The 12251-nt window shown below is 51.9% G+C and overlaps 1 protein-coding gene across 2 annotated transcripts in view; it reads left to right on the top strand.

The window, feature by feature from the left end:
- The window catches only part of GRIK4 (glutamate ionotropic receptor kainate type subunit 4), a 421461-nt gene that overhangs the window by 308982 nt on the left and 100228 nt on the right, over window positions 1–12251 (top strand). The window contains exons 11-12 of one of the 2 annotated variants that reach the window (XM_055306214.1): window positions 7540–7692; window positions 8368–8472. The exons of the other annotated variant lie outside the window; for it this stretch is intronic. Coding sequence (XP_055162189.1) covers window positions 7540–7692; window positions 8368–8472 — 258 coding nt within the window. The remainder of the gene's footprint in view (window positions 1–7539; window positions 7693–8367; window positions 8473–12251) is intronic. 2 annotated transcript variants of the gene reach the window in all.

Raw genomic sequence — 12251 nt, forward strand, 5'->3', positions numbered from 1 at the left:
GGACAGTGACAAAGCAAGGAGCAACACACCAGGCCTCTTAATGCTCATTTCCCAGAACGTGTACACTGCGACTGCCAAATCATGGTGCTGGCCAAGGAAAGGCACAGATAAATTCAAAGTCAGGGAATGAGGACTCTGCTCTTTTAGAGAAGAAAAGTAAGAAGTCACACAGCAAAGGGTGTGAGTACAGGACAGAATGAAGGATTGGGGTCCATCCATCCTGTAGTCTGTCATGTTGAATAGGAGCCAAAGCCTCTGCCTTCTGAGGTTCGTGATGTGGGAGGTAAGATCTGCCTCCACCTCTAGGAAAATAGGATGGATGCCCTGTGAAAGCAGAGTGAAGCCCCTTAGCTCTGCCTGGAATAATCAGGGAAGGCTTCCCAGAGGAGGTGGAAGTAAAGACCACACGGCTGTTCACTTAGTGTGTGGGACGCTGTGCAGGGTGTGAAGGCGTCCAGGGTGGAGCCGGGGCCGCATGTCCGGCCACATGGAAGCAGCCCTCCTGACTGCATTTTTGTCCTTCCCAATCCAGTCTCAGAGCTGCCAAAGCCGCAGCATCTTAGGTTCCCCAGGAATGTTGGGGAACATTCAGGGAGTATGTAGGGGGTCTTCTGGGGGCTTCCTCCGTGTTGGGGGTGGAGAACAAGAGTGCATGCCTACTTTGGAGAGGCCTAGTAGGAGAGGAAGTTCAAGCCTAAGCCTGAGCCCTGGTCACCAGGAGGGGGATGGTCAGGCCCGGGGGCCAGGCTGTGGCGCTTCCTCCGTCAGCTTCTCTTGGCCAAGCCCCGTGGCTTTCTTGCAGGCAAAATAGGGGCGTGCGTTCTTTCTAGCTTAGGAGGCCGGGGTGCTCTTTCCATTTGTTCCATCTGTGCGTAGAGCAAAGACATCCCGTAGGGCCTCCCATGAAATTACCCCAGCTCCGCTTCTCCTTCCTCCTCATGCATCCCGGTAGAAGATGAGCGTGGTCACACACCCCTTTTGGGCAAGTGGGGAAACTGAGGCACAGAAGAGTGAGATCAGAGCCCCGGTTGCCACTCAGTGCCAAGAGACTTGCAGCCGTGGGCTCTATGGCCTCGGAGGAGGAAGGGGAGGCTCCCACCTGGAAGAACATGGGAAGAAAGCGCACAGCCTCAAACAGCAACAAACCCTTCTCAGGGCTTCTCACTTAGCAACTGCCTTTTGAAAAGCAGTGCCTCTTCCTGTCTCATTAGGGGTTGAGATTCCAGTACAAACAGCCCAGCTCTGTCATTTGCTGGGGAGCTGGAAGGTGAGAAATAATCAGTCCCAGGAAAGCCCGGGCCAGTCTGTCTCCCCATCCAGCTTCGTAAAGACTGCGGCCAGCTCCTCTGCGGGGACCTGCGCCCTCCTGCCTCGGGACCTCTTCTCCCCTCCCCACCCCTGCCACCCCTGCCATTCCCCTCTGCCCCTCCTCTCAGTTCCAGTCTCTTCCTCCACCTATCTTCTCCCCTGACTCCTCCCTTTCCCTCTTCCCCTCCCCTCATGACTCCTTCCCTCCCCTTTTCCCTTTCTTTCCCCTTTGTCCCCTTTCCTTCCCCTCCCTCTCCCTTTCTCTTGCCTTTCTTCTGCTTCCCCTTCCCCCTCTACACTCCAGGTGTTTCTACACTCTTGACATTTCTCCTGTCCCATTTTTCATCCTCCTAAATTGTGTGTGCCCCCCCCATCCTTCCCTTCCCAGGGGGCTGGAAAGGGGGCTGCTCTGAGGACATGGGGAGGGAGCCACTGAGCTGAGGGGTTAGTAACCTCCAGAGAAAGCTGAGTGCCACCACCCAGGCTGGGGCTGCACCCCGATACCCTGCTTCCCTCCTGACACCACACGAGCTGCAAGCAGGCAAGCTGTGGATGGAGACACATACCCGCTATTTCACATGCCGCTCCCATTAATCACACTGCAAAGAACAAAAATCGTAGGAAATCATTAAAATTACAGATGGCTAGGTTAAGTAATTAGAATTTAGGCTAAAACAGATGTTTGTAATTAAGTGTTTATTTCATTGAATAAAACCCAGATTGTACGGACTATTCGATGAGATTTTAATGGCTCCTGTCCTGGTCTGATTTGGGGGGGCAGAGTTTAAGCTACAAAGATTCAGAGACAAATGGGCATCCAAGAGAATGGGAATCCAGTGATCAGGGGTGGGGCCTGGCGGGGGAGATGAGGGTTACAGGTGTGTGTTTGGAAGATATCTTATTTTTCCTTCAGTGGCGGGGGGATAACTCCGCTACTAACTCAGACTGATTCATCTTAATTTATACAGAGTCTTTCATTCCCCTAAACAATTTACAAACAGCTCAAAAGAAAAAAAACAATGAAGAACCAAATGAAAATATAAAAACAAGAGAATCGAGAGTCCCTTGCCAAGCGACATTTTGGTGCCAAGAAAGAGGAGAGGATTTTAAACAAGGATTGAGCCATTTGGGGGTTTTAATATTTAGAAGATGTAGGGACAGGGGAAGCGGAGACGAGAGAGGCGTGCGCACAGATGAGGCACGGAAGCCACAGGAAGACAGAGGCAGGTGGTGAAGGGAAGGGCGGTGGGATGGAAGACTAGAAGGAGCGGGGACGGAGGGGACGCTCCAGCCAGACTCAAGAGGCAGACGGAGCGCTGTTTTGGTATCAGAGCTGCTCTTCCCCAACTGCAATCCCCAGTGCTTGCCAGAGCTGAGTTAGTAAATGATAACAGAAGGAGAAAGCAGGTAGGAGAGAACAGCAGGCGGCTTTGGGATGGAGATCTGCCGTGAGATGAACAGTTGACGAGGCAGAGATTACAGGCTCTCCCGCCAGAGGTGCAATTGGCTGAGCCGAGATTGGCATCTGGGGGCCGATAAGGAGCTTGGGGGCGGGCAGCTGGGACTCAAAGAAGCAGTTGAAGCACCCAAGGGAGAGGCCCAGGCGTGGTGCCAGGAGCCTGCGAGAGAGGGGCAGTCTGGTTATGCAGGGAGGACCCTGAGGAGGCCCAACTAGGGGGGATGGTGTTTGGGGCTTAGGAGGTTTCGGCTACAATGGGCCCAGGCTGAGCCACAGACAGGACCCGTGAAGCCCAGAGCTCCCTGGGGGACCGTCACCGAAGGCACTGTGCAGATGGAGAGGAGACAGGAACCTTGAAGTTGTCCCTCCCACCCACCCCTGCCCCCCAGGGTCCCTCTCTGGGCTGTAATTATTAGAAGCCTAGAAGAATCTTGAAGGTCCCAGAGTACGAGATGCCAAGGAACACTGCAAACAGGCACACACTGCTCTCCTGGCATCCGGATCATTTGCTAATAAGAGGACATCAGCCAAGAAAACCACATCCCAGACGAGTGGGAACAACAAGTGTGTGGCAGGAAGGAGCCTGGGGCCTGGTGGGAGGGTGTGAGAAATGGCGTGGTGAGCAGCGTCTGCCAGTCTGTGCGGACCGGGGTCTCTCGGGCCGACAGACAGCCTCCTGAGAAGAAGGGCCTCTAGAGGGGGTTAAGTGGGCCTGGGGCAGCCATGCCCTCGAAGGAAGGGGGTCCCTAGGGCCTTCGTACTGATGAGGGCACATTCAGCTTCCAGCAGTGGAAATCTTATATCAAACTGCCTTCTGCAGAAAAGGGAAACGTGTCACCTCATGTCACAGCAAGTCGAGAGGGAGAGCAGACTCTGGACAGAGGTTCGTTTCCATTCCTCTCTGCCCCCCCTGGTGTCAGCTCTATCCTCAGGCTGGAGCCAGGCTGGCTGCCGCAGGTCCAGGCATCATGTCCTAACAGTGGCAGTGGTGGTGAGAGAAGGAGGAAGAACTGCCTCTCTCAGAGACAGGAAGCTTTTCTCAGAACTGACCCCTCACTCGTGGTCTCCATTCATGTCTCATTGGTCAGAATGGTGCCGCTTGCCCATTCCCGAATCCCATATTGTTGGGAGGATGGGATGACTCCTGGACCACTCAGGATCTCTTGAGAGCTGGGGCTGGGTTAGCCAGTACTGAAGCACATGGCTGCTTGGGGGATGGAGGATACTCGAACCAAATGGGGGTTCTGTTGGGGAGGAAGAAGGGGAGAAGAGGTGCTAGGTAGGTAACTGTTGATCCCCTCACACCACTCCTCTGTCCTGCCCTTATATGTCCCGTTGCAACAAAATTTCTCTTGACTGAGAGGCTAGCGTGAGGACCAACCAGGCAGACCAAGAGGCAAGGTGGGTGATGGCCAAACCCAGGACAAGAGAGAGGCCTGCCCACTACCCTTCCCCGACCCCAGCCCTGGCCCAAGAGTCTCATGCTCCTGGCTGCTGTTGGGAAGATGACAACATCTAGAAGATGCCCAGGTTGTCCCGGGAGGCTGGGCCCAAGAATAAATCTGACAAGAGCAGTGATTCACCGCCAGCTTCTCAAGAAGATGGAAAGACAGTGCTGCAGAGACAGGAGGAAACCAGCCTGGAGCAAGGGTCCTGGGGCTCCTGGTCCTGTCCTGGCTTCTGTATTGCTCGGTGACTTTGGGCAGGAGGTGAATTCTTCCAACCTCGGTTTCGCCATTGGTAAAATAAGAGAGTTGGACTCCTTGAATTCTAGGATCCTTTGCAGTCTAACAGGCAAGAGATTTTGAGACTCTCTGAAGGGACAGATGAGCTGGGAGACAAAGGAGAAGGTAGGACAGAAATGAGTTCACCGTATGCTTTAGATAGCCAGACGGAAGGATGGAGGGGCCGGTGGCAGCAGCGCTAACCAGCCCTCGCCTCAGGTCAACGTTCGTCTAAGCTGGAAAGGGAGAGTCTATAGCATTGATCATTTCCATATGTCCTTTTGGCAAGGAAACGTGAGAGTTCCATTAATAAAGGAGCCACATGTGCGCAGGGGAAAATGAATTATGTGCAGAGGACAAGGACAATTGTAGGCTCACCGAGAAGCATCGAGCACCATGCAGGTGAGCCTGGAATCAATGCAGAAGGAGCTGAGCGAGCAGAAGGTGATGGGCGGGAGGGCCTCGGGGAGGCGGCTGGCCAGTGTGGCTCAGCCGCCCTGCAGAGCTTACTCCTGGTCCCCATCGTTTAGTGTCCCCACCTGGGTGCTTTTGGGACCAGGGCACAGAAAGGAGGGGTGATGGAGCTGAAAGGGAAGAGGGCCCAGCACGGACAGGCCCAGGGCCCTCGGACTTCTGCCTGCGGGGATGTCTCCGAGGAGATCGGGCCATGTCGAGGTCTGTGGTGCTGCCACATGGTAGGAACTGAATAAATGTGGGAGGAAAGAAAAGAAGCAGGTGGAAGGAAGAAAAGGAGGACCAGGAGAGGGATTGGCAGAGGGAAAGAAGGAGGAAGAACCAACATTCGAGCAGGCAGTTTTGCAAGGGAACGCGGATTGGGGCTGGGAAACTCTCTTGGGCTATCTCCCCTGTAACTGCCTTTTAGAAAGATGATCCAGAACCAGCCCCCCAACCCCACCCCAAGTCGCTGCCACAGGACACCTGGCCCAACAGGTAGCTAGCTGGGCTGCAGAGGGAATAAGCACACTTCCCAGCCTGTCTCCTGCCTTGAGCTCCCTGCTCATGCTACTCCCCGTCGCCTTGGAAGCACCTGCTTCCCGAGCTGACACCTGCCCGCACCCAGGGGGTGTGCAGTTTGCAGAGCACGTTACAGACCTGTTTACAGGAGACTGTTGTTCTCTCCAAGGCTCCACAGCGTGCTCGGGATCACTCAGCACATGAGTGAGGGCTAGGATCCAGACTCTGGGTTTAGTTCTTCCGGTTTCAAGCTCTTTTTCTGACACCTCTTGTCTCAAGATGCTTACACTCTGTCTTGAGACCTTGAAAAAAAAAAAATCCAACTAGATGATTTCCCCTGCCTTGGAGGGCTCAGTCTTCCAGGGCCTGGCCAGGTAGGAGGAGGCTGTAAGAAGTCACGGGGTGGGGGTGGGGGCATCATCCGGGGGGACGGTATTGAGTTGCCAATGGTGAATGTCCTACTTCTGTGAAGGAACTTGCTTTGTGATGAGGTGGTGTGTGGACTTCCAGACCCCAACATCACTGTCCCCACAGGGCCTCCCCTTAGGGCCCCTGTATGGTTTGACCCTATTTTTATTTACATTCAGTAGGTTTTTCTTGTCAGGGGCTTTATGTGTACTGCATAGTGCCACCACCTCCTTAGATGACACACTCCCCGGAGCAGGCATCTTCTGCTTTCCTGCCCCTACCCAAAGCCACACATGTCCAGTTAACTCATTGGGTAGTGCTCCGCTGAGCCTCAGTGGGCAGATTACACCCCAAATTTAATTCAATTCTAAAAATATGTCTTGGGGGGAGCCTACCACATGCCAGGTCCCAGTTAGATACTGTGCAGCATGTAGAGATGACCGCCCTGTGTGTTCGTGTTCTAAGAGCTTGCAATTTAATAGGGAGATGAAAATATGAACAAACCACACTGGCTTCTTCCCGGGACTCTGACTCCCTCCTGCATTTCTAGTTTGTTGCTTCTTCCCCTCCTATCGCCCCCTGCCCCCTGCCAAGCTTGCACCACAGTCTCCACCCCTTTGCATGTGCAGTTCCACCTCTGAAGCGTCTTTCCCCTTCCCCAGCCGCTCCCCCTCCCAGATCCAATGATGTTTCTACCAAAATCCTTCAGTGCTCAGTTCCCATGCTGGGTCCTCCAAGAAACATTTTCTTCTTCTTCTTTTTTTTTTTTTTCTCAAGATTTTATTTATTTATTTAACAGAGAGCACAAGCAGGGGGAGCAGCAGAGGGGGAGGGAGAAGCAGGCTCCCCGCTGAGCAGGGAGGCCTGATCCCAGGACTCTGAGATCATGACCTGAGCTGAAGACAGACACTTAATTGACTGAGCCACCCAGGTGCTCCCAGAAACGTTTTCTTGATCACCAAGACAGGATCTTTCTCTTTGGACCCCCCCAGACCTTTGCGTGTCCCCTCACGCAGTTTCACATTACCCCTGTTTGGGTCCTTTGTCCCCATACACCCTCTCCATTCCACTATAATCTATTGTGGGAATAGGGTCTTGCTCATCTTCAGGCTTTGAACTCACCATGTACTTCGTAAGTACCGGTCTTACGGCACTGAGTAGTACAAAGAAGTAGACTGATAGTAGGTATGTCCAGTATCATGGGCTCTTCTAGGAGGAAGTGACCTTTGGTTGAGCGTTGTAGAATGGGCAAATCCAAAGGCAGCTTCCAGGCTCTTTCCTTCTTCCCGAGATAGGCAGCCCTGTGTCCTTCTTGGGGATTTCTGAGAGCAATGGAAGTCGCTACCTCCCTGGAGCAACGAGAGCAAAGGATATCCTTGAAATCATTTTGGGCCCAAAGGGACAGCTGGATGGTCCAATCCCAGAGAAGCCTTGGCCACCACTGTCTGCCTTGGGCAAGCACCTAGACCCTTGAGCGAAGCAGAGCTGGCCCAGTGAGAGGCGGTAGGCCATGGGCACCAAAAAAGAACCCTTATTCCTTCTTTCTCTTTTCTCTCATCCTCCTCCCGTCTTCTCTTCCTCCTTTCCCTTCCCCTCCCCCTTCCCACCCATCCCTCCCACCCTCCCTCGCTCTGGGCCTCCTGCCCACCGTCTGCCCTCTCCCAGCTGTCCTCAGCCTTGCTGTTTGACGCCGTCTATGCTGTGGTGACCGCAGTACAGGAGCTCAACCGGAGCCAGGAGATCGGCGTGAAGCCCCTGTCCTGTGGCTCGGCCCAGATCTGGCAACATGGCACGAGCCTCATGAACTACCTGCGCATGGTGAGGGGCGGCCGGGGCCCTGCAGGGGAGGGACGGGGTGCTATGTTCAAGGCCCCACACCCCCAAGCCTCCTCGGTGTATCACCGTCCCAGATAGAACAGCCACCTGCGGTGACCCCATTCAGTGCATGTGGGTCACAGTGTTCCCTGAGCCCTACAGCCCCACCGGGGAGGCATGGCTTAGTGCTGGCTTTCCCAGCCACATCTCCTCTGGGGGGATGGACACGGATCTCTAGCCCACCAAGAAGACACCTGGTGCAGAGTAGCTTGGGTTTTGCATTTCGGGTCAGGTCCTCCTGACTTCCTGAGGACCTGAAGGTGGGTGAGCAGCTGCCCAAAGAGGAAAGAGTCTATCTACAGCCAACAGCCTGGAGGAGGGACACGGGAGGATCCGAGTTCAGGCTTCCACCTTGGCATTGTGTTGGTTCATGCCGTGGCTGCGAGGTCACTGGGTGTGGGGCATCCTTCTCCTCCCCTGGCCCCAGCCAAGTGTGAATTCATCCCGAAGACATCACACTCGTAATTATGAGATCCCGTGACTGAGAGACAGGCAGGAGGATGTACCTTGATGGCCTGCTGTCCCTCGGGCATCCTTGAACGGCACTGGTGTGGGGTGCTCGGAGCCAGGTGGGCCCTGGGGCCTGTTTGGTGCTGTAAGTCGCTCTCTCTTGGACAGGTAGAATTGGAAGGTCTCACCGGCCACATTGAATTCAACAGCAAAGGCCAGAGGTCCAACTATGCCTTGAAAATCTTACAGTTCACCAGGAATGGTTTTCGGCAGGTAAGTCTGGCTCCGCCACCGTGGTGGCACATCTTTCCTCCTTGTTCCTTTCTGCGTCCCCAGCCCTCTCATCCCATTTCTCCTTGGTGCGCAGGGTGGCCCCAGCTCTCAGTTATCCCCAGGAGCGACAGGCTGCGTCCTGTGCACCGCTCCTGGCATGCCCCGGCCTCCCCCGCTTCCTGCTGGTCAGTCCACTAGTATGGGTCAAGGGACAGCTCCAGTGGAAGACCGAGAGGCAGGCCGTCATGCTCGGTAGGGCCAGGGGGGCAAGAAGGTGTCACATAAGGAGGGAATTCCCAGGCTGTGCCCACTAGTTTGGATTCCGCCCTAACCCTGGAACCAGGGTCAGACTCCAGAGAGTGTGGGGAAGGAACCAACTGGGTCCCTTTGGTGTTGGAGTGGATGGCCAGTTCCCTCCTGCCGGCTCTTTCCTGACCAGCCTGCGCCATGCCGAACACAGCCCCCCTCTCCTGTCAGCTACCTGTCTTCTCCCATCAGCTCAGGATGGCTCCATCCTCTGAAGTGCCTTTCCAACCCCCTATCTTTTCCCTGGTCTCCTCCATGAACTCTCTCTCTCTCACTCCCACCCCCCCATCCTCTGGCATCAGAGGAAACAGGGATTCTGAGCCACGACAGGTGCCTCCCAGCAGGTCTCCCAACCTCCCTTTTGCCCAGATAATCAACCCCCTATTCTTAGGTGAGCCCTTCTCCTGCCTTAGAAGAGCTGGAGAAATAGGAAATGTGCTAATTATAGCAGGAAGCAGACACACTGGAGGGCTTCCGCTGTCAGAGTAGCTAAGCAAGGGAATGTGCCTCTCAAGGGGCTGCACAATCACCTTTCCCGGAGGTTATTAAGATTCTTTCTTCTCTTCCTCATCTTCCTCTTCCTCCATCATCATCATCATCATCAGAGAGTAGCTTTGTACTTCTTAAGCTCTTACCACCAGCCATTAACCATGTTGGGTGTACCATTTTTCCATTTCACTTTACAGACTGAGTGCTTTCAATTTATCTTTATTTTATTTATTTATTTATTTTTAGATTTTATTTATTTATTCCTTTATTCCATCCATCCTTTATTCATGAGAGACAGAGAGAGAGAGGCAGAGACACAGGCAGAGGGAGAAGCAGGCTTCATGCAGGGAGCCTGATGTGGGACTCGATCCTGGAACTCCAGGATCAGGCCCTGGGCTGAAGGCGGCGCCAAACCACTGAGCCACCCGGGCTGTCCCTATCTTTACTTTATTTTATTTCTGTCATCTGTGCATAGAGACAGTCTTATTTCTTCCTTCCCAATCTGGATACCATTTTTTTCCCTTTTCTTGCCTTGTTCAATGGCCAGAATGTCAATGTTCAATATTGATACGTTGTTTCTGATCTTAGGGGGGACACATTCAGCCTTTGGCCTTTAAACATGCTGCTAGCTGTAGGTGTTTTGTAGATGTTCTTTATCAAGCTGAGGGTGTTCCCTTCTCATTCTAACTTCCCAAGAATTTTTTTTACCATGAAGTGGGTGTTGTTGAATTTTGTCAAGTGCTTTGTCTGGGTCAACAGATATAATCATATTATTTTCCTTCTTTAGCTTGATCATATGGCGGATTACATTAATTGATTTTCAAATGTTTAACCAGCCTTATACCCCTGGAATAAATCCCACTTGGACATAGTGTATAATTTTTAGACATCGTTGGATTAGGTTTGCTAATATTTTGTTGAGGATTTAGCATCCAAGTTCTGAGTGACTACTGGTCTGCAGTGGGCTTGGAGGGTTTTTTGCTTTGTTTTTTTACTCCCTTTGTCTGGTTTAGGTATCAGGATAATACTGGCTTCACAAAATGAATTAGGAAATACTCCTATCTCTTATTTTTTTCTGGAAAAAGTTGTATATGACTGCTGTTAATTCTTCTCTAAATGTTTGGTAAAATATTTCAGGGAAACGATCTGGGCCTGGGGATTTCTTTTTTAGGAACTTTTAAATTACAAATTCAGTTTCTTAAAATAGGACTATTCAGGTTATTTGTTTCATCTTAGTTCAGATTTGCTCATCTTAGTCAACGGTCGGTGATAGGTACTTTTTATTAATCGCTATTTTTTAAGTGAGGAAATGAATGCTTATGGAGGCTTTGAACAGTTAGTATTGGCAGCTGGTTTTGAACCTAACACCTCAGACTCTGAAGCTCAAAGTTCTTAACTATTATGACTGACAAATCATACATCAAAATCACCTTGGTAAATTTGTTAAAAATGTAGATTTTTTAGACTCTAGCCTACAAAAGTCCAATGGGGTAGACCTCAGATAGGACCCAGGAACTGATGTGATCACCGAGCACTCAAGGTGACCCCAGTGAAACCCTAGGCTACGCTGACAAGGCCCTGCCACACCCACATCCTGTCGCTCTGTCCCCACATCTGAGAGGCTCCACAGGGCCAAGTGGAGCTCCTTTTAGGAGGACAGTGATTATGCTAGGCCTTGAGGCCAGGTCACCCTTCTTGGGAAACAACAAGATAAAGAAGAGAGTCTAGGGTTAGGTAGGTAGCCAGAAACTCTGGGAAAGAATATCACCAGTTGATGAGCATGTGCTCAGTCTTGAGTATGGGTATATGTGTCAGGCACTGTGCTGGGTACAGAGGAAACAGACCTGCAAAAGGCACATTCCCTGGTGACATAGCAAAATAATCAGTGCACTTTGGGGTTATTAAGCTCAGATCATGCCCTCTGGCTCATAAATCCCTAAACAAATGAAGTCTTCAGCCTGTAGGGAAATTTCCAGGCAGACTTTTCTGTGAGCCCCATTATGCTCATGGGACATGAAGTGCAGAATGTTCATTTGTGGTTTCAGTAAATACCAGTTGAGTGCCTACTATGTTCCAGACATTCTTCTAAGTTTTAAAACTTCCAGGTTTTAAAACATGGGCAAAGTGCTTTTCTGGGGCCTATATAGTAGCATGGGACAAAATGTAGACAAATCCATATCTAATATAGTGTCAGTAGTGGTAAATATTACAGGGAAAATTAAAAAAAAAAGGTAAGGAAATGAAGTATGTGGGGATAATAATGATGGGGAAGCAGTAGTTAGGGGAATATAATGCTCATGCCAAGCCTCAGACTTACTCCACAGAAGGCCCAGTCCCAGGTGCTGAAAAACCCCTCATTGGACCTCAGGCCTGCTTTTGGAGTGCTCCCCCGGAAAGAGCCCCCTTCCAGCCCCTTCCATCAAGCAATACCTGCAGTGGCAGAGTTGGCTGGTGGCCCTGACCCCACCCTCTGCTTGAATGACTGCTAATTTTGCTCAAAGTACCTCTTCCCCTTAACTCTTTCTCCAGCAGCCGCCACTCAGGCTGGCTTTTCCCAGCTGCCAGGCTGCAGGATTGCCCCGGTCATTAAGAAACAGCATTGCCAGCCTCCAGCCCAGCCCAACAGGGGACTCTGCTCTGGGGTGTCCTAAACAGCAGCTACTGATCCGTCCCCAGCAGCACACATTGTTGGTATAGGTAGGGCGTCACAAACCTACATGTGCACAGGAATGCCCAATGGTGCTTGTTGCAGCTATATTCCCAGGCCCCACAGCTATAAATTCTGAGTCAGCAAAACTGGGTGCCTTCCAGGAATCTGCATATTTTTGACTAGCACCCAGATGGACCATTACCGTGCAGGGGGGACACAAGCTATGCCTTGACAAATAGTGCATAGAATTTCCTCTTGACCTCCCCATAGTTCACCCTCATCTTTTTGAGCCCATGAGACCATCAAAGAGGATGGTGATTTTGACCTTCGGCTG

Source organism: Nyctereutes procyonoides, unplaced genomic scaffold (genome assembly GCF_905146905.1).
Source record: "Nyctereutes procyonoides isolate TBG_1078 unplaced genomic scaffold, NYPRO_anot_genome, whole genome shotgun sequence".
Classification (NCBI taxonomy): Eukaryota; Metazoa; Chordata; class Mammalia; order Carnivora; family Canidae; genus Nyctereutes; species Nyctereutes procyonoides.